Here is a 22,121-nt window from a genome sequence, read left to right as displayed (position 1 = left end):
TTCGGTGCTTTAGTCGCTCCATGTGGGGCTCCATTGGTCGCTCGCGGTCACTGCTCTAGCTGCTCAGAGAGGGGGCTCGCGCTGCCCACGTGCTTCCCGCAGTGAACTTGGAGAGCCGGCTTGGGTGGCTTGGTCCTTCGCGGTCGAGAAGAGCAGAAAAATGTCGTGGTTATTCGGAATCAAGAGGGACCAGCCGGGCGGCGGTGAGATGCCGGACCTCTCGAGCCTCGGCGTTACAGTTCCAAGCGGCGGCGCGGCCGCGGGTGGCGGCAGCGGTGGCGGCGACGATGGAAAGAAGTCGTCGAGGATGGAGGGTTACCACTTTGACTCGAGCGCTCTCGAAAGAGCGGCCAAGGCGGCTCGGGACCTGGAAGCATCGCGTGAGTATTTAAATGCCTACCTGTGGAGGTGACTCAGTTTTAAGCATTTCAGTTCCTCCTCGTAATTGGTTTTGCTTAGTCTTGCATCATACAGTGGTACCATACAATCATAAACTGCTCGAGCAAATTGCACTACACAATGGAGAGAAATTAATCGCTTAATCTTGCAATCGGTTGACTCGTGTAGACAAATTAATCGTTAGTATAAGTCATATCACGCATGTGCTGGGGGAAAAGAAAATTGCTTTCAACTTGCTTCCCCTTGGTTAGCGCACATGAACCGCACATGAACCGTACCTTGAAACTGTAGCTGGCAGAAAAGCATATCTCGTGCTGCTAAGTATTCTTCCTCATGTGAATTAATGGCAGGTTCAAACCATTGTGCAAATTATCCAGTAATGTCAGTGGATACCTTCAGGTCATCCGGCTATTCGTCAGATTTTCCTGTGACTGTTGAAAAAGAAAACGAAAAGATGGGAAGACTTTGCTTGACTTTCCTTGTTTCTATGCATTGAAATTTTCCCGTCTCACATTTTCCTTGTGTTTCTACCTGTCAAGGCCATGCAAAGGAGGCGTTGGAGTTGTCAAAGATGCAGGAGCACACGCTGCAGCTTGAGCACCAAACCAAGATCAAGGAGTTTGAGGCACACATTGAGCACTCCAAGCTGGATGCTCACAGGGTGCAGCAGGAAGAGCGGAGAAAGACGCTTGCTGAGGAAACAAAACAGCACCAACAGGTTAGCAGCCACGTCTGGCAAGCTTGTACAAGAAAGCTAAAGAAAACCTCCACCTTTTGACATGCTTTTTAAAAAGAGCCTAAATGGCTGGATGGGCCATGGTAATCATGCATATCCTGCTGTGAAATCAGCTGTGAGTGAAACTTATATGTGGGTAAAAAAATAGAAATACTCCCAATGCTTCTGTGTAATCTGGTATGAATTTATGTTGCTTTCATTCGTGTGTGATATTATCATGCCTTTGTTGGCTTCATGTGAGTTAAAAGATGCACCAGGTTTCCTTGTTAAAGAGAAAAAAATATCAAAATTGCTCATCTTGCTTCATTACAATACAGCGGGCCGTGTATCAAGACCAGCTTGCAAGGAAACGCTATGACGACCAGCTGCTCCAGCAGGTATGATTTCAAGCTACGTTGTTATCAACTATGGCGGCTTCCTTGCTGTGCTTGTGTGTTGTGAAAGGGCAGAGTGAGGAACCTTTGCTTTGCTTCTATACAGCAACGGGCCAATGAGGAGAACTTGAAGCGGCAAGAGGAATCTGTCGCCAAGCAAGAAGCCTTAAGAAGATGTGAGTGCTTTTGTTTGGCTCTCTATATTACTTTTGGATACCAATGTAATTTGTTCTCTGGCTCACTTATGTACGACATTAGGGTTGGATGATGCGTAAGACTGAATCCCTGCATTGCGCTGTATAGTTGAAGGGACACTGAAGAGAAACTGTTTGTTTGTATGATCAATTTTTGTGACGCACAGCAGCGAAGTGCTGCTAAGCTTCTTTGGAGCAAATGGGTTGAAAAGTTGTGAACGGGTCTTGCATTCATGAGCTGTTGTGTGAAATCGAGGGTCTGCACCTATAGCACCTACTTGCTGTGCCACTGAGTAATGAAACGGCAATTTATGCAGCCACAATAGAGCATGAGATGGATCTGCGGCACAAGAATGACATGAAGAAGCTGGAGGCTGAGTTAAGGGCTAAGGCCAAGATTGACCGTGAGAACCAGGACCTCTACATTGAGCAGATCAAAGTGAAGGCTGCCGAGAACAGAGCCACGGTCCTTGAGTCAATCAAGTAAGCATAAGTTTCCTCCTATATGGACAGTGTACTATGCTGCTGGTTTTGCCGTGATGTCGATTAATTATTTCCAGAGCCAGCCCAGTGGTAGAATTGAGAGCGAATTGAATGGGAGCTTTGTATGGGGCTCGTGATAGCTCACATCACAGGTATGCTTAATAGCATTAAAGTGCTTATGTGGACTTTGTTTCTGTGCATATTTAGATGAGAGCATTTGACTTTCGTGACTCTACATCTAGGACATACGAAAAAAAAAAAAATGCTGTATCCTCTGTAGTTAGAAGTTCTATAATAATACAGTTTGGAGTTTCCCATTTCCTAAATAGTTTTGAGAACCTAGCTGGTTCTTTTTTTTTTAGTTCTGATTGCTTATACGATTCTGAATTTGATGCACTGCAGGAGTGATAACATGTCTTATAAGGAAAGCAAATTTATAGTGTGAATGGAAATGATAATGATATTTCTGCAACACAGTAATTTGGCATTCTGTCATGAAATTTCAGTCCGTCTTGTTTTGCCATCCGTTCCTGAAAGTTTAGCCATCATCTTCTGTTTGCTTCCTTTGCAGGACGGCAGGTGCGGTGTTTGGCGAAGGTTTCCGAGCTTTTATCACCGACTGGGACAAAGTCTCAGCTACGGTGAGTTCATTATCAGGCTCTGTAAATATTTCAAGTAATAACTCTAACGTGAAGATTTGATTAGCTTATGCTGCAAGCAAAAAAAGCTCTTTTCAGTCAGCCTTTGTAACATGTAAGGTGGCAAATAGTAAAAGTTTACAGTATTTCATGCCTATGATTGTTAGTTTGCACTCATCTGTCTTGTAGGGCTTGCAAAATTTGAAGTGTTATCGAGAACAATGGGCACATGTACAGTGCTAAGAAACATTGAAACAACATGCCATCAAGAAATTTTATTGGTATGGATGTGGTGTAGGGCATGTGTTTCTAAAGCCTGAAGCGATTTAGTGTAATTGACATACTTTGCTGTGTGTTCACTGCACGCTTTGGTTTACCAAATTTTAGAATACTTTCATCATGCTGATATTGTGCTGGGACCCTTGTTTTTCAGGATTAAAAAAAGTTCAAGGTTTTGTTGTTCATGCATATGAATCAAATTTTGTCAAAAATCAGCACTCATTGACAAACTGGTGTGCCAAAAATGTACTTGCTGATTGGCAGAGCCTGCCGATGCAAATGGCTGAAAGCCTGGAAAGCAGGTGCTTGCATAGGAGATTCTCCTTAATAAGTTTTTAAATGTTTGTTTACTGACTTAGAACAACTCTACATTGTTCATCACAGGATGAACTTTTAGATGCGAGACCCAGAAGGCAAAAGGAATGGCCTTCCTGTTTTGCATAATGCACACACAGCCAGCAGGGGCTACCGAAATGCTGTTGGGTATTCATGCTGGCCGCCAAGACATTCAAGGAACAATTCCTAATTAAAATTAAGTGTGAAAGCCTAGTTGGTGCAGCATGGATGTGGAAATATACTTTGAATGCAAATGGTCATGCACCTCAAGTCCGCAAGAACTGTTTAAATTAAAAGTAAAAAAATAAAAGAGCTAAGAAGCACAAGTTAATGTTTCCTTAGTAGAACCAGTCTTTGGAGACTTGTTATTGCAAAAAGAACATTATAGCTTTCACAAAAGATGAGAGGTTGTTATTGTTGATTCTTTTCATTAACTAGAACGATGACAAGAAACCAAGATTTTAGAAATGTATTTTCGGAAAACCTTTTTTTGTGCCTGTTGTCAGATCGAGAAATGGTGGACTGTATTGAAACATCAGAAATCTGAAGGTCACTTGCGCACCTGCAAGCAGAAGAAACGAACTCGTCTCCTTTTGAAGTGTAGTTACCCTGCTTCTCTGTTGTTGTGCCTTATTCTATTTCCTGAATGTTTCATATCTTAATTCTTTAAGAACTAACAATGCAAATAGCCTACTCATTTGGGGCGCAGTTGCAGTTAAAAAAAAAGAGAGAGAGCGAGAGAGCCTCTACTTTTGCTCATGTAGAAAGCACCTTTGTAGGTGGGATGCATTCATTCGATCCTTGTAACGCTCGCGATCAGGCTGCAGGTGTCACCTTGCTGGCTCTCGGTGTGTACTCTGCCAAGCTGGGCACGGGCATTGCGGCACGGTACGTGGAAATGCGGCTCGGAAAGCCGTCCCTGGTGCGGGACACCTCTCGTCTCACCGTCATGGAAGCCATCAAGCACCCCATCCGCACTGCCCGCCAGCTCACCAGCAAGCCTACTGATGCCCTCAAGGGCGTAGTGCTTGATGTAAGTTTGGGTTTCTGCTGATGCGTAAGTTTGCTCTGCTGTTAACCTGCCTCTGTTAACCTGGACTGCTGTTAACCAGTCCTTCTGCACAATGCCACTGCAGATTTCTGTTGCATCAAGACACAGCCACGTGAATAGATCATAGGCGCCACTTCACATCTGCACACATCTGATACCCTGCTGTCATGAGTGTAGATGATACAGTGATGAAGTGTATCGATCACATTGTTTCTTCCGCTCCACAATCAATGGCATTACAGCTAAACTCAGCACGCACCTTATATCTGAAACATATCGGAAACTAAATTGGGCTGTCAGTTTTTTATACTGATTTCAGCAATGAAATTACCTTTCTCATAAATTGTGCCGCCGCGGTGGCTCAGTGGTTATGGTGCTCGGCTGCTGACCCGAAAGACGCGGGTTCGATCCCGGCCGCGGCGGCTGAATTTCTTTGGAGGAGAAATTCTAGAGGCCCGTGTACTGTGCGATGTCAGTGCACGTTAAAGAACCCCAGGTGGTCGAAATTTCCGGAGCCCTCCACTACGGCGTCCCTCATAGCCTGAGTCGCTTTGGGACGTTAAACCCCATAAACCAAACCAAACCTTTCTCATAAATTGGTCGGTTCCCAAGATAATTAATTTTAATCAGTCATTCATTAGTACCTCGGTGCAAAAAAAAACTGCTCAATAAAAAATCATTTTTAATCCATGGCTACATAGTATAGAGAGTAAAGAGTGCAATAATCAAAACTATTTTTTCATTTTACCCTCATTAGTAATTTTACAGCGCTTGGAATTTCAATGTTCAAGGTGTGAATGTAATGCTCCGGTAAACTTTTCAAAATTATAAATTTTTGAAGTGCGATTGAACAAATCTGCTTCGATTATTGCGCACACAGTGCCTTCAGCTTCCATTAGCAAACAATATGACATCTCTGTCTGTCCTAGATGTTGAGATATTGACATACTAAGACAGCCAGAGGTCGAAAATTTTCATGCCATTAAATTGCCTGCTCCTGCATAAATTCAGCCCACACGATCATCTGAATTTAATATTATGGTCAAAATGTTGATTTCTTGAAGGAAAAAATTTGTACAGTCGAAAAATAATAGCTGTAAATTCCACAAACGTCATTTTTTGAAGATCGATTTTTTTGGCCATTTTTTGGTCTCAAAGACCAGTGTCCTCCCTTAAGACCTCAGCATGTATTACTCAGAATGCCTATTTTAGTTACCTTTCCTTTCCTTTTTTTTTCCTGTTTGGAATTTATGTCTCCATACTTGTGCTTTAGAAGCATGTATGCCTGTTACGCTAAGCATGCCGCCATATCACCATTTATGGTAGAAAAATTTTGTGTGCCTCACACGAATAGGGCATTTGTTTGTTGTTTCAAATTTATGTTGTTTTATTACCATTTCATGATTACGCTTTTTGTTGCTGTTTTCGAGTGCCTGCATGATCTGCAGTCCTTACTTTTTCTCCATTTCAGCCCAAGCTGGAGGAGCGGCTAAGAGACATTGCCATAGCTACTAGGAACACCAAGAAAAACAAGGGGATGTACAGGAACATTCTCATGTATGGACCCCCAGGCACTGGCAAGACACTGTTTGCCAAGGTGGGCCGTTAGCACCCTTACCATACTGTCGCAGGGGAAGTTTATGCTTAGGCTAGGCTTTCTCCCACCTTTTCTGGTGCCTGAATGCTTTTACACAACTCCCATTATCTTTTCCAGGGAATTTCACATGAACTTGCTTTATCTATGCATGATGATTAAAGTGCTTATGTATTGCGTAGGTTTGAAACAATCTACTTTTATGGCATTACGTATTCGTTGGAGCCTTATTTTCTTCAAATAGGAAAATTTTTTTTCGTAGTGTGCAGTGAGGCGTACATTTTATGAATGTCATTATGGTAGCGCAGTGAGTATTCTTTCAGTGATCTTTACGCAAGCATAACTGATGACCTGAGTTGGTGCTCTACACGCAGGTGTTCAACAATCGCAGTGGCATGGCTTTTACCTCCATGGCATTTGTAAATGTGCTGAGCTTTTTTTATGTACACCTGTTAGGCATGCGCAGCTGCACTTTATATAGTGTTTTCAGAGCAGGCATGTCTTAATCGCTCAAGTCTACTTTTTTTGTCTGTGTCCTCTGCAGCGCCTGGCTCAGCACTCGGGTATGGAATATGCGCTCATGAGTGGTGGCGACGTTGCCCCCATGGGCCGCGAAGGTGTCTCTGCTGTGCACAAGGTCTTTGACTGGTCCCAAACCAGCAGGCGGGGGTAAGGAAGAGTGCACCTTGCTCATATCTTGCTGTGTCATTAGAGCTTTGCATGATAATGAAGCTCAGTTACAGGCTAGTTGGTTAAGCATAAGCGCTAAATAAACAACACAAAGGTGGGGCATGATGAGACTTGGACAGGTGCTGACCTTCAACCAGTCTTTATTTCTTAAAGCTGGAGCAAACACAACGCAGAAGGTGAAAGTTGTTACATTAAGGATAATTGCATCTGTTATCGTCATTCCTCGTCTTTGTGTGGTTTTCTGATGCTGAATTTTGCCTAACACTCAAGGCCAGGGCATGCATTCCCGCACTTGTACTCCCATGGAGGTCTCTGCCTCATTGACGTTCACAACTAGCATTTAGAATCTAGCTTGGAGTGTGCTTACATTGGCCTGGTGCAGGTATGGAAAAAGAAAAACCATCTGCCAGCCCTGGTAAATTCACATGGTGCAAACAAACCTCATGCATCATCATAGGTCGGCACACTCACTCATGAGTGCACTCATATCGCCTCACTCACACTCACACTCACGTCTGTGAGTGTGAGTGTGAGTGAGTGGTCATGAGTGCGAGTGGACGTGAGTGTGAGTGCGAGTGAGTGGATATGAGTGTCGGTAATCATGAGTGTGAGTGTGAGTGAGCGGATGTTAGTGTGGGTGGTCTGAGTGTGAGTGCGAGTGAGTGGTCGTGAGTGCGAGTGGACGTGGGTGTGAGTGCGAGTGAGTGGATGTGAGTGGGGGTGTTCATAAGTGTGAGTGTGAGTGGACGTGAGGATGAGTGGACATGAGTGCGAATGCGATTGAGTGGATGTGAGAGTGAGTAGAGGTGAGTGGGTATGATTGATGAGTGGATGTGAGTGGGCGTGAGTGGCAATGGGTGGTTGCGAGTGGATATGAGTGACAATGAGTGGTTGTGAGTGGCAATGAGTGGATGTGAGTGGCAATGAGTGGATGTGAATGGTGGGTGGAAGCGACAGCGAAGTCGGTCGCCCATGTTTCGTGACGCTGATACCCGCTTAGCTATTTTCATGTTGTTGACAGCTGTGGGAAGCAAATATTCACTACTGAAGGCGCTCGAGGCAGCATAAGGCATCATGCCGGTGTCTTTGGACAACCGAAGGAAAGGATTCCGCTGGCACGGGAACGGCAATCTTTCGTTGCTTTTGTAGTTCACCGTTGGCACGGGCGCAGGCCCTTCGCGGATGCAGTGAGCCGCTACAAGTTTTTTGAGACCCTTTATCGAATTTCGCATTGCCAGTCCTGAAAATATAGATATATGTCTCTTGCCATGCTCCCCGCATGGCTCGATCTCGTATACATATGAGTTACAATGCTTACTGCTGAAACAACGACTGTCCGCTGCTCGGCAATAACTACCGTAAGTTGGGACCTCGGTGCTGCAGTGGACTTGGGTTTTTTTCTTTGCCCAGGTATGCGCATTGCAGAGCGCTCCTCTGGCCGTAATTTGTTCATAGGCTCTGACCCATGCGGTAACCCGACCTCCTTTATCCCAGGTCTTGAGCTGCACAAACCCGGCTCAAGCCCGGAAACGACGCGAAAACCAAGTGCGCTTTTCGGTAACGCCAGAGGATTCTTGTTTCTATCATGTACTTTAAAGAGCCCAGCGTCGGAAATCAAGCATGTGGCTTTTATCATTTATTTTTTTTGTATGCATAGCATCAGGCATGGTAATGTCTTTGACGCCCAAGGAGATATCCAAAACGGCAATATTTTATGTTTTAATTTGCGCCAGAAATTATTGTTTCGTGCTGATGGTGGTAGTGAAGTTCGCGGTCCTGTGCATTGTTTGTCGCGTCCGGGTTCGCGATAAAGGATTGTCCATTGAGTTTTTTTTTTCTGCCCTCCGCACAACTGCAGGGAGGGGGATGAGTCACACTGGCTGCCCAGCGGTATAAGGGGAGCGGGATAGCGACGGATTCCGAGAATAAGGGAAAGGTCAAACACCCTCCGGGAACATATACGTCAGGTCGCATCCCACTGCGCACGTTCTTGCGCAAAGGCGGATCCTCGTCGTGTAGCTTTTGTCCCATGTCTATGGCAGCACGCGTTGACAACTTGAGGCGCGGTCAACAGGACATTGCCACGCTAGCTACAGGCTTGAAGACAGTTTGTAAGTGACGGTACTGAGCAGATGGGCCTTGAGGTGACTTTCCCCGAACCTCAGTTTACCAGAGGTTGAAACAACCTGCACCGTGGGAAATCGAGAATGTTTGCGAAGCTCGCGGGACGAAGGGAGAAACCTCCGAGATCTTGATGGTGGAAAATGTACATATTTGTGCAGTGTTTGTGGAGGTGAGTTATCTTCTCTCCAAAAACACTGATTGGCTGTGTTGTCCTTTTACAGTTGTTGATTGGCGACGTTTTCCTTTCCCCAATGATTTATTGGGTTGATGTTTGCGGAGTTACCTGATTGGTTACTGTCTCCACCGGCGGCAGGGTCATAGGGTTTAAAATCAAGTGTTTGGGCGGGAGCGAGGGCTGGTTTCGTCACGTAAAGCTACTGGTCAGTCAAATGTAAACAAGTTTTCTCCTTGCTTGTATCTTTCTTTGTTTTATTAATGGGTAATAAAAAGTTAACCTCTCCAGAAGTGTCCTCTGGCAACATGATCGAGCAATATCGAATCTCCAAGACGTCAAGCACCCTTCAATAATCATCATCAACATAATTTACCTCTACAATATTGAGAGGGAAACTCAACTGTGATGAAACGTTGCGGCGATTTTCGGCAGTGGATATTAAGTGGCAACCAAATTGCCGGACCTTTTTGATTGGTTGGACGTACAGTTCGAAATTAATTTTTATGTACTCGGGAAAGGTATATAAAATAGAATGTGTCTGAGTATTGTCACCGTTTCACTTGAGAAAAAAAAAAACTACAGAAGAAAAGCAGTACACGCGACTGAAAGTTAATAAGAATCAAGCTAGGGCGACAGTTTTCGTTTCGCTTAAAAGTATCGTGCAAGAGAGTGCTGCTAAGGCACTGAAGAAAAAAACATACGATGCCACAGCCAAAAATGTGACCAGAAGAGAACACTGAGGGCGGCGGGCGGAAGGGGGACCAGGAGCTTTTCACAAACAGTTCGAAGGGTGCCGACATATTCGACTCTTAACTGTGCTCGCAGCACAGGAAAGAGTTGAATATTAAGCTCCCCCACGCTCTCCCCGGAGTCCAGAAAAAAAAAAGTTTTTTCTTTGGTCATGAATAGGCTCCCGTCAGCGTCATGTAAGCAGAACTACGCCGTTGGCAATATGAGCAGGTGGGGGCTGCCCTGGCAAGTCAACAACTCAAAAGAAAACATTCGACAGAAGTCTGTCTGGTTGGGGTGCTGGCAGAAGGGGTGCTGGCAACGCACAAACCGACCAGCTCTATCGGTCGCCTTCTCCCCCGCCCAAAAAACCGGCAGCCCAGAGAAAAGGCCCAGGGCGTCGTGTACAAAATTCCGTGTTCCGTCTGCCCGGCGTCGTACATAGGGGAAACGAAGAACTTCGCGGAAAGGATGAGCCAACAGAAAGCGGACGTCCGTCACATGAATCATCAACGCAGCGCCGTGGCCGAACACTGCGAAGGGTGTGACCATCCAATTGACTTCGACAGCACCATTGTATTGGAAACGGAAGCTAATCCACACAGGAGGCTTCTACTCGAGTCGTGGCACATTCAGCAAACACGAGAGAATGTTAATCGTTCCCTGGGGACTCTCCCCTCATCCTACGTTCATGGGCTGCGGCCATTGACCCGGAGGTCTGCGCTCGCCCGTAGTCACACCGTGAAGAAGGGGCCGAGGCGGTCCCGAAACGTCGTGTTTTTTCTTTTTTTTTCTGTATTTTACTTGGTTGGCTTCACTTACCTTCTCCTAACAAGTCAACAAATGCATACAAGCTTCCGCTGCATGTATGCGAGGCTTGGTTCTCATTTGTGCCGCCTAATCTTCGGCATTTGGCGAGTGAAACCGAAATGAGTTCGTGAAATGCGATTTTGTTCATTTTTCGTGTACAGCAAGGGGATTAACTTCTGTTGGCACGCACCTATTTCAGCAATCTTACCCTAACTGATATCTGGACAGCATGAGGCATCATTTGAAGCAGATACTATGATTTCCACCAAGAACTTCTGGATAGCGCTTTTTCCCATTAAAGCCATATCATTTCAGATTGGCTCAAATTGGCTAACAAGTTAGCTGCATATGCATTCTTCCGAGAGCGACGTTGGAGAATAATCGGGTGCAAAGTAAGCACCCCCTATTACCACGCGGATGCGCATGTGGTCTCCGCATGCACTGGCCTCAAAAACACCGCGTTGGTTTGTAAAACTTCCTTCAGACAGGGATTATGGGCAATACAGGAAACGTACTGCCTGCAGACATGTACAGTACACAGATCGGCCCCACATAGTAAGCTTAGTAGGTTTTGTAAATGGATTGATAATGGCAACCTCCCCTAGCATCGTTATTACGCGGGGAAATCCTCTACTTGCGACCCATTCCAGCCATTTTCCTTTGCGTCGGGAAATCACTCGATCTTTTGAAAAACACGCTCCATTTTCCATGCTGCGAAAAGTATTCATAATCGTCACTTGACTCCAATCAGTTGATGCAGAGTCACGGACACGTCATTGTCAAGGAAGACCAAATCTTGGTAATTAGACACCATCCAAGAATATTGTCAAGGCAAACTCATTATTATTACTTGCACACCGTCATAGGCACACGCACAAGGGAAGGAGGTGCGCCCCCCCTCCCCTTCCCCCCTAATCGCCAAGTCTGCCCCATACATTTAATCTGTCGGACCTATTCGGTCATTGTTTACAGTGCAGTGCTACCGCCAAGCAGGTTTTTTAACGGCCAAAGACCTCTAATGTTGCGTTCTAAGAACTGTTTACTTGCCAGGTAATTTTGGAGGCAATCTTTTCAGTTTTTTTTTTTGCTGTGACAGTAACCAAAAAACAAATCTGTCATAGTTTCTGTGGTCTAGAGAGAACGGAAATTACTCCGGAAGCGCGATGCTACATCAATGCTTCAGCGACGCAATGACTGCCTTCCTCTGCCGGTACTCATGTGGTGAACAAGGGAGGGAAAGCCTCAGGGTGTTTGCGAACGTTTCAACAAGAGGACTGTCTTCGTCTGGGTGGAGACAAGACCTCTTGTGGAGACGCTGGCAATACTGTGAATCTTTCCCCTCACTTGTTCACATTTTGGGCGTCAAAAAAACCAGCCGCCTATACTCTCTATACCCTATATTCCTCTGCCGATGTTACATATTAAAATAAAAAACTACACCTTTATAATATCCTGTATATTTAGCAATTCCATCACATGGAAATAAATGTTTTATAATCATTCCTCATATTTGCTCTCCGTTTTGGCGGCAGGGGCCTAGGTGAGAGGTGGTTGGGTGGGGGGCGGGGAGGAGGGGGGGGGGCACTGCGCTAAAACTTGGCTCATTCTCATGGAGAACCCTTCGCACGCCTATGGACACTGTTCAAAAACTTGTCTAAGCATCTCAGCAGCTGACGCTATACAGACAATCATCGTCTCAGCAGCAAGCGCAGGAGCACAGGTGCGTAGCATTCGGTCCATGGAATATGCGTGATGAGTGACTACTTTCTTCGAGCATCGAAACTGTGCAAATTGGCCAAATAGCCCAACAAAGCCTGGGCAGCTCACCACCACATCTTTGCGACTGAGGATAATGTTAGGGGAGCTACGAGGGCAGTCGCCGCGACAGTAAATCTCTCATCCCCTCCGTTGTCAGCAAACAAGGAAACAGTACACTGAACGTAAATGCGAGTGAGCGGACATGAGTATGAGTGTGAGTGGAAATGAGTGCGAGTGAGTGGTTGTGAGTGTGAGTTGTCATGAGTGCGAGTGTGAGTGAGTGGCTGTGAGTGTGAGTGGACATGAGTGTGAGTGCGTGTGAGTGGTTGTGAGTGCGAGTGGTCATGAGTGTGAGTGTGAGTGAGGGGTTGTGAGTGTGAGTGATGATGAGTGCGAGTTTGTGTGAGTGGTTGTGAGTGTGAGTGGTCATGAGTGCGAGTGTGAGTGAGTGGTTGTGAGTGTGAATGGACATGAGTGTGAGTGTGTGTGAGTAGTAGTGAGTGCGAGTGGTCATGAGTGTGAGTGTGAGTGAGCCTCCGCTCATGGTGCCGAGGTATGTGCATCATAGATGAAGACAGGGCATGTGCTATTTTGTCTTTTTCATGTTATACCATTTTGCCAAGTTATGTGAATCTGCAGGTAATATGCAGCCTACTGAGCAAAACACATTAATACTGCTTGGGAAATAGCAAGAGTAGTAGTTTAACCCCTAACGGACGCATTTGTTTTTGAAAGTGGTACCAATATGGTCATTTAGTACTCATGCTGCCATCTGTCGACAAACCAAAAAAATGTTTTGGACGAGTCCTGCTCACCATAAACCAGACACAAGAGTGTCAGAAAATGCACGACAAGCTCGTCATGAGCCAGAAGTGACATTTGGCTTATGACAAGCCTGGATTGTCCGTGTCTGCTAGGGGGTTAATTACGAAGCAGCCCATAAAGCCATTGCATCTAGGGGTAACAGCATAGAAATGAGGAAATGACTGGTACTATGTCCTGTCTGGGAAATACACGCAGTTGCTGTTCTGATTAAGCTGATGGCTAGATAGCGGGCAATGAAACATGTTTACTTATTTGTAGTTTTCAAGGTTTACGTGCACGTCTTACGTGGTGACTGCAGCCATGAACAATTTGAACGATTGATGTGCATGTTTATGAATTAGTTGAAGAATGAGCTAGTCCCAACTGCCCAACCTAGTGCCTGTAACAAGATACTCTTTACTTGCCGGGATTTTTTGAGCTGTTGTCATTGGAACTTTTTTGCACAGGCTTTAACAAGCATTGAAGAGAGTGAAGTGATGAGGCCAGACCTCTTCTGGTGTGTCTGACTGACTTTCTGCATGCTTTCTTTACAGAGTACTGTTGTTCGTTGATGAAGCTGATGCCTTCCTCAGGAAACGTAGCTCAGTAAGCAACTGCAGTACCATTTTTGTCTGTTTTTCTCTGTCTTCATGTCTTCATTCATTTTTGTATAATCGTTTCCTTTTAATCTTTCACCTAGGAAATGATCAGTGAAGACCTTCGGGCCACCCTGAATGCTTTCCTGTATCGTACCGGTGAGCAATCCAACAAGTGAGTGGACATACTGCTTGGTTGAGAGCCTTTCAACAAGCTCCCCTACATGCCGGTTTTGGGGCTGGAGCTGTAGTTATGTGTTCTAATTCTGGGGCAGCTTTACTCAGCAGTGATTTCATTCAGAGTGCAAAGCTTCCGTGGTGGCTCAGTGGTTATGGTGCTCAGTTGAAGACCCAAAAGACATGGGTTCAATCCCAGCCACAGCGGTCGAATTTCGATGGAGGCGAAATGCTAGAGGCCCGTGTATTGTGCGATGTCGGTGCACATTAAAGAACCCCAGATGGTCGAAACTTCTGGAGCCCTTCACTACGGCGTCCCGCCTAGTCTGAGTTGCTTTGGGACGGTAAACCTCCCATAAACCATAAACCAAACCATTTAGCCTTTCATAGGCAACTACATTTCTTTCTTTTATAGTAAACAGATTTTAATAAAGATACAGTTATAGTAAAGAGATATGATGACATTGCGGCACACGCGCAGTCTTGCAGGGCCAGCAGTCATAGAAAAATGCATATAGAAGGTGATAAAAATGTTGCTTTGGAGTCGCCAGGCTCCAGAGCTGCTACAAGAAGCCAAATTTTTGAAAGATGGGGCCATGAGGCAAAGCATGTGGTGCTCATGGGGAAAAAAAAGAATAATGAAGCTGGATATGAACATGGAAAGAAGGTGGCGCAGGCTGCTGAGAAAGGAAAGACAATAAAGTACAGTGAGGAATAAGGAAGGGAAGATAAGGAAAAACTTTCGGAGCACTGGCCAGCACAAAGCACGAGGTAGTGGCAGCAAAAAGTGTAAACGAGGCGGCACTGCGTGGATGGTTTTACTGCACTCAGTTGTGTCACGTGCTTCCTAATTATTACCTTCTCTAAATGACACTGCGACCATGGATGGCAACGCTGTATTCAGCAAAACTTCAGTTTTTGCATGGAGTCAAATTCCCCCCCCCCCCCCCCCCCCCTTGAGTTATATAGTACGTGGCCGCATTTTATGCAGGCAACTGCGGTACTTCCACAAGGCTTAGCGAGACTTAGACGAAACCGAAACATAACACATAATAGAACTAGCACTGTATGTTTAGTAAGTAGCCGAATTAATTTCTAGGCAGCATCCCCATAGCCATGCCATCACCAACAGCTGATATAGTAAAAACATTGATATAGTGAAGATTTTTACTAGTCAAAGCAACTTTACTGTAAAGGGTTTTGCTGCATAACAAATGAGCGCGTGACTGTCATGTTTATTAAAAGTGGGCTCGACTGAAGTAGTTTTTTTGCTGCATTATTAAGAGTTCATATCTTGTTGATACCAGTGAGCAGTAAATGATTGGACTTGCTTGCTTTTGTGGCAGCTCTATTAACACCGTTGCTGCTCATATGGTTCTGTGTTTCTATGTTTTTTGTTTATGATGCTAACAGGGCACGTACAGTAATCCCTCGTTATAACGAAGTCATCGGGACGGCGAAAAAATTCGTTATAAGCGATAATTCGATATAAGCGACCGCTCGAAAAAAGCTAAAATAGACCGAGATTTAATTGCGCCACAACTGCGAGGAAGCTGGCGGATTACCTTGAGCCGTTGCCTAGCAACCGCTGCGCCGCGCGGCGTCCGCCGGCTGCGGCGGTTGCTAGGCAACGGCTCAAGGTCGGTCTCTGTACCTACTCGGAGCACTGCCACAGCGAAATCGCAAGTTCGTGGCCAATTTGCTCGTAGCACATTTGTTACTTCTACCAGCAACTCAATATTGGTCAGCGATCCTCAAAGATGATACAGTTTTCAAATTGCTTATACCAGAGTTTATTATCTATATCAAGAACAAGCTTTAGCTCATTTTTGTGATCCAGACGGGATCCAGGCTGATCGACAGGCCGGCAGGCCACGGCCGGTCCCGACGCGAGCGAGCGCGTCGAGACCGGCCGTGGGCAGGCCGGCCCGGCTCAAAGGAGCGCGCCCTACGTCATCATGACGCTACCGCTCCCCGCGCTCGCGTTGGCTCCCGCTTCCCGTCGTCGCGTTTGCCGCGGGCGGCCCGTCATTGACATCTAGTTGTGCGCGGGCGGCGAGCTGCGATCGGACGCTGCGGCGCCGTTCGCAACTTCGCGCCGCGGTGAATCGCGCTCGCTTTTCGCACACGTGTCCCCGCCGTAAGAACAAAATTCAGTCACCCTACCACGCATTTAGGCCGTTTGTCTAGTCGAATGGGCGAATCGAGCATGACCGGCCACTTTTCCGCATCCAAGACACCGCGGTTTTCTGTCATCGCAAAGCGCGAGGAAAACTTTATTTTCGTGTCGATTCTGTCACGGGGAACACCAGGAATGCGCTTCCGACCGAGATTAACGGTTCGGGCGCGCTGCACCATGGAATTTGGCCCCGCTGAGCACGGGACACTCGGCACTCTCTTGGTGCCCCTTACTAGGCAGGTCATCGATCGTGGGTTTGGTACTTTTGTGGCCTGTTCTATGCCTGCACGAGTCATTCGTCGGCCCCAAAATTGATGGGCGCTGCCCTCACTGTGGGGAAGTTTCCGATACCTTCCACATGGTTTGGGCCTGTCAAAAGAATCCTTCCCTTCCCCCCAATCCTTCCCCTTCCCGAGAGGCATGGGAGGCAGCCCTGCTCAACTGCTCGGGGCTGGAGTCTCAAAGGGCTCTAGTCCAACGGGCGCGAGTAGCGGCCTCGTCCAGCGGGGTCCCGGACTAAGGACTCCACCTATGTAAAGGACCATTTTTGGTCTGCAAACTCTCCTGTTGTTTATTAAAAAGTTTTCACCACCACCACCACCATTCGTCGGCGGTATTACCGTATTTACTCGATTCTAAGCACCCCCTTTTTTTCACGATAGCGATGCCCAAAGTGAGAGGGGGTGCTTAGATTCGAAAAATCTAAACTGCTCCACCCCCCCCCCCCCCCCCCGGGCCCCTCTTTTCGCGGCGAAATCTCGATGAAACGGGCGCGAGAAAAAAACATTTTATTTAGGAAACATTCAAAAGAAAAATAGCTGCAGACAGTTCTGTGCCGCCATCTGTCTTGTAGTGTCGGAACGCAGCAACACAAAAAGCGCCGTGGACGCCGCTGCCTTGTCCTCGCTTCGGCGAGCGTGGCCTCGCCCGCTTATCTGTTTTTTTCAGCAGGGCCAGCGGAAGCATTTGTTGCTGTGACCCGCGTCTTATCTTTTATCTTTATCTTTCCTCTGATCTCTTAACTCTCCTCTATCTGCACTTGGCAGCGGTGGTGGCTCGGCTGGAGCCAGCAGGCAGGCCCGTGCAATTTCCTTTTCATCCTTCTCTCAGTCACAACAACAACGCGCAGGCCGCGCCTCCTCGGGACTCCGACTGCACAGGCTCCACGAAAAAAGAGAGCAAGTGCACTTGGCGGCCTCGGCAACGCTCTCTTCCGCGCAAAAAAGGGGGTGCTTAGATTCACATGCAAAGTTTTTTTTCAGAATTTTTTTTTTCCGAAAATAGGGGGGGTTGCTTAGATTCGGGGGGTGCTTAGAATCGCGAAAATACTTTAATTTGGCACTGCATGCGCAAAGGGTCGCCGCCACGGCGGCGATGCCTACGCTCGGCGGCGGCGATGCCTCCGCTCGCCACTTCGCTCTAAGCGGGTCACGCTCTTCGTGCGCTTCGAGTAATGCGGCTTAAAATGCATGCGTTTGGGTCGGGACCGGAAGAAATTTCGAATAAAGCGATATTTCGAGTAAAGCGATTTCGTTATAACGAAGTACCTAAATGTTTTCATTGATCAGGTCACTGTGTATGGACAGTACTGTGCTGTGAATAGTTTTGTGCATAGTAGCCGTGAACTTCATGGAGTGAGGCTCGGCCCAAGTGATTTGATTTAGAAACTACTCTTAACAGAGCATGCTCGCATGATCTTACTCTGACGTCATTTGTTTTTCTGCACAATCTTCTGCTGCGTTTTTGAGTGCTTATGTATCGTTATACTGTTGAATGATGGCATGACTGCAGCAGTTTAATGATTTCCCCACAGGTTCATGCTGGTCCTGGCGAGTAACACGCCCGAGCAGTTTGACTGGGCGGTGAGTGACCGAGTCGATGAGATGGTTGAGTTCCGGCTTCCTGGTCTTGAAGAGCGCGAGCGGATGGTGCGACTGTACTTCGACAAGTTTGTCCTCCAGCCAGCATCTGAGGGCAAGAGGTGAGTGTTCTGCGTCGACAGCACCCAGTGAAACCTGCAGAGCAAGTCTAAGCTGGACCTACCTTTTCTCATCTCTTGTATGGGGTGCAGACTGTAGCATATACTAGTAGTGTAATTGTCTTTCTAAAATGTGAAATCTGTTTGAATTTTAAGCCGCCACTGTTACTCGCTGCGGCTATGCTTGAAGTTGAACAGAATAGGCTTTCAGGTTAATTGTCATGGAATGATGAGAGACAAAGCTAAACGTGTACACACTACTGTTGTTGTATGTGATGTCATCAACTTATTAGCTTTCATAAAATTTCATAATGCCCATCACTGCATAGCAGTCGAACGTTTCCTAGTGCATGCATTTTGTTTCAAGCTTATGTTGTTTCAGATAATTACTAAATAATAATAGACACCTTTTGCTGCAAAAGCAGTTTTGGAGTTTCCCATATTTACTTCCAAATCAATCCACCGTTTTAAATAAGAGTTGAGATTCATTTGGGGAGGGTTACACAGGAGATAAAAATTTCGAGAGATTTTTTTGTAAGAGTTGAAATTTCACATCGTACATCTGCCCGTCAATCCGCTTGCCTGTCTGGCTGGTCCATCGTCCATCATCAAAAAGTGCACAGTTGACAAGTTGAGTCCTTGCATCACCTGCATTCATGTCACCCTCATTTAGCGTCATTTACTTCAGTAGGTCCTTGCTGTATCATGGTGGGATGCAGTGATTTTGTGATAGTCGACAGCAATGGCCAATCACAGTGAGGTAAAGCGAATATGCTGAGCACTTGCCCTGAAGGTCAGGTGTGCGTTTTTTTCTGCAAGGTTCAAAGAGTAAATTGTTGATAACAAAAGTGGGGGGTGGGTTCAGTATGCGAGTGGGTTCGTTATGTGACTAAATACGGTAAATAATTGTACTGCAAAACCTTTTGAAAAGAGTACAAAAAATATTAAAATAGTTCTTATCTCATTCACTGAAATGGTACCTCTTTGTTGTTTGTTGGTCAGGTTCACAGAAATGGGATACCTGTGTCGATTGCTAAAGCGCCTGTGCACGTAGCATGCTCTGACCATGTCCATTAATTCTTCACAGGAGGCTGAAGGTGGCCCAGTTTGACTACAGTAAACTCTGCTCAGAAATAGCACGGATCACAGAAGGACTCTCTGGCCGTGAGATTGCCAAGCTGGGAGTCACATGGCAGGTGAGCTGATCAGTCTTTCTTGCCATTCTTCGTGCATGAGCAAATCAAAACAAAGATCGCAACAAAGCTTCGAAGACATCAAGTGGACCTTCTAAAAAAAAGTTGAGTGCGTGCACTTGTGCACATACAGCCAGCCACAAGAAGAGAGAAAAGAAAAAAAAAAAAGAGCTGGGATAGAGTCTACAGCTCTGAAATTTGGGCTTTTTTGGCTCACTTTTAGCTCTGAATTTGCTGCGCAGTTTAGTCTGTGACGGTTTTTCTGGAAAACTGCATCTCTTTTAACAGGCTGCTGCGTATGCTTCGGATGATGGCGTGCTTACTGAAACTATGATCATGGACCGCGTTCATGACGCTGTGAAGCAGAACAGACAGAAGGTGGCATGGCAGACTGAGGAGGAGCACCGCAAGCGGACACCGGGAGGGTTCAGCTCGTCAACAACTCCTTACACTAGTCCATCTGCACTTCCACCAAGTTTTGCAGCATCATCTTAGCACTGTCATTCCATGTATATAATGTTGATAGGCAGTTTTACGAAGGATTGTATAGATTGTAGCATTGCCATAACAATAGCAGGTATACAAATGTAATGTTAGCGCCAATTTGTATTTTCAGACATAATGTGCCTCCCATGACCACCAAGTCATTCAGTACTGTGTAAACAGTGTTTGTTGTAATACATGCTTCACGGGGATTCGTTCATATTTGCTGCATAATGGACTGGAGCTTTGCTCTGTATTATTGCGTGCTTGTTTTCACCAACATACAGTATGTACAGGAGTAGTCGTTGTGCAGTACATAAGCTGTGAGCAATTGTGTTTTTTATACAGATTGATTAAATGAATTCCCATTTGTGTTGCTGAGTGTAGACTGATTTATCTATGGAGTATTTCAATGAACAAAGCCACCAAAAAAGTATGCAGGAAAAAAAAAAATGTGTAGCATTGCAAACCTGCTAGTACTCTACAGTCCGTTTCTTTGATGCAAATAGTATGCTGAATAAAGCAAATGTTTTGCTATCATTATTGTGGTTGTGTTCTGTGTGTACTATATCAGTGTGATGTTTAGACAAGTTCATAGGAGGCACGATGCACCTCATATGTACTTGTCTCTTTCTTTTTCTGTGTCATGTGTAAGACAGTGCCTCCACCACTGCGCTCAGCATGCTCTGGTGGGCCAACTGAGCTGCTTGACAATTGCGATTAACCTTGAATTAAAGAAAGCTCAAAACGCTTAGGTGACTGCACAAAGGAGGAGTCCATTGCATAGAGAAATGTTAGTTTAATTATACTGCATTTGCGCTAAAATGGTCTCAAGTGCATCAAACTATTCCTTACACAACCTATTTTTGCATTTCCATAGTGCTGCAGGTAGCTGCTGACTGGCTAATGAATGGCGTATGCAAAGCTTTTCTCATTAGCCCTACTTACATGAACCTGACAAGACCGGGTAGAGTCACATTGGGTTAGGTAACTTGCCCCTGATTCGCCCCGCTTGGTGTCTACATGAACTCTCTCAAGTCCGTAAGCATCACAGTGGTGCCTAGTGTCGAGATTTTTAGAAAGGCGGGTTAAGAGAGTTATCCTACCCACTGCAGGCGAGTTCACTTGCTCTGCCGCTTATTTTACTCTACCTGACAGTGTTTACATGAACCCGACAACTGGTTTTTACCTAACAAGCAAGCTCGACTCTACTCTATTGAGTTCATGTAAACAGGCATAATGTGGTAGTCGCGCGTGGGCAGCACTGCATTAAGCGAAGTTTGATGTAATGCGGCTGTACCGCAAGTGACTTGCAGTTTTTCAGCACCAGGAATACTGGCAAACTACTCTATGTATAAACTTTGGTAAGCTGAAACCCTGCTGCTGATGCCGCCATTGCTTCGTACAGTTTCCATGCAAGAACATCAAAAGCTTGTCGGGCCATGTGGCGGTGTCGTCATCTCGTGTCGCACCTGATAACGTCACTTATGACGACGCCATCAATGACACATGATGCATGTTCATGGCAAGCATGTCATAATCGTTACTGAGCAAGCGTTAAGTCACTGAACTGGTAGTGTTCCGACAACGCCTCGACGAGCTCTTTGTGTAGGCGTCTGCCAATTTTCTGAGGCAGCCTTTTCCAAGGGTCAAGAGCTCAGCGGAAAGCTCCGCATTCAGCCTGTTGCGAGAATGCCAGTACAAGAGCACAGAACGCAAGCCATGCGCAAAATTCGACCGTGAACGAACCAGCGGCAAGGAGGAAAAAGATTTTCAGATTACCTTGTAAAAAGGTTCAGCTGAGATACAGTTCACACTGCAACTGATAATGAAGGTAATAAAGAAAAGTTATGCGAGTAATGTGAAAACTTCGAAATAACGCGATCGGTAACTTTGGGTAACTTTTTGTTCTTTTTGAAAGATCGCGGGCATGATACATGCTACGCGTGGAGAAATGCTGTCACTACTATCACCCGAAGCACCGAAAGTACAGACGAACCCCTTCTTCCTCTTTCCCAGTGCAGCAAGCCAGATGTTTATCTTTCTGGCTGAGATCTTTGCCCTTCCAATTAACAAACTTTTCTTTTTCTCTCTGTCTCCTTGTTTTGCGATATTTATTGTAGTTTTAGCGGCTCTTCTTGCGGAACGAAATGTGAAGCCAGCTGTCTGGCAGAAACTATTGTTCAAATCCACACTACAAAAAACTGTAAAAATGTCACTAATATATTTGTACTTAGAGTGAGATGTGTTATTTTAAGGTCCTGTAAATTGTTTAGCTAGAAACGATGAAAAGACTATCAAATTATTGTGGCAGAATGCAGCGTCCTCTATTGCATCTTTT

General features: G+C 45.8%; 1 protein-coding gene across 1 annotated transcript; it reads left to right on the top strand.

Moving 5' to 3' along the window:
• The first annotated feature begins 44 nt into the window (after nt 1–44).
• On the top strand, nt 45–20,320 carry bor (ATPase family AAA domain containing bor). The gene is made up of 14 exons (XM_089574841.1): nt 45–380; nt 939–1,117; nt 1,453–1,512; nt 1,616–1,685; nt 2,021–2,186; nt 2,758–2,827; nt 4,260–4,472; nt 5,962–6,087; nt 6,629–6,753; nt 13,729–13,780; nt 13,875–13,945; nt 17,940–18,107; nt 19,192–19,300; nt 19,586–20,320. Exons 1-14 carry the CDS (start codon nt 161–163, stop codon nt 19,790–19,792), a joined length of 1,836 nt encoding a protein of 611 aa, XP_089430967.1. The 5' UTR covers nt 45–160; the 3' UTR covers nt 19,793–20,320.
• Nucleotides 20,321–22,121: the final 1,801 nt, after the last annotated feature.

Source organism: Amblyomma mixtum, chromosome 2 (assembly GCF_055824585.1).
Source record: "Amblyomma mixtum isolate Tamu chromosome 2, ASM5582458v1, whole genome shotgun sequence".
NCBI classification, from domain to species: domain Eukaryota; kingdom Metazoa; phylum Arthropoda; class Arachnida; order Ixodida; family Ixodidae; genus Amblyomma; species Amblyomma mixtum.
The sequence above is the reverse complement of the archived record's forward strand: the minus strand, read 5'-3'. Positions and strand labels throughout refer to the sequence as shown.

Excerpts from the sequence above, each read along its gene's own strand:
- bor (XM_089574841.1), top strand. The coding sequence starts at position 161 with ATGTCGTGGTTATTCGGAATCAAGAGGGACCAGCCGGGCGGCGGTGAG. Across the intron at positions 1,686-2,020 it reads GCAAGAAGCCTTAAGAAGAT|CCACAATAGAGCATGAGATG; the intron begins GTGAGTGCTTTT and ends CAATTTATGCAG. Across the intron at positions 4,473-5,961 it reads TCAAGGGCGTAGTGCTTGAT|CCCAAGCTGGAGGAGCGGCT; the intron begins GTAAGTTTGGGT and ends TCTCCATTTCAG.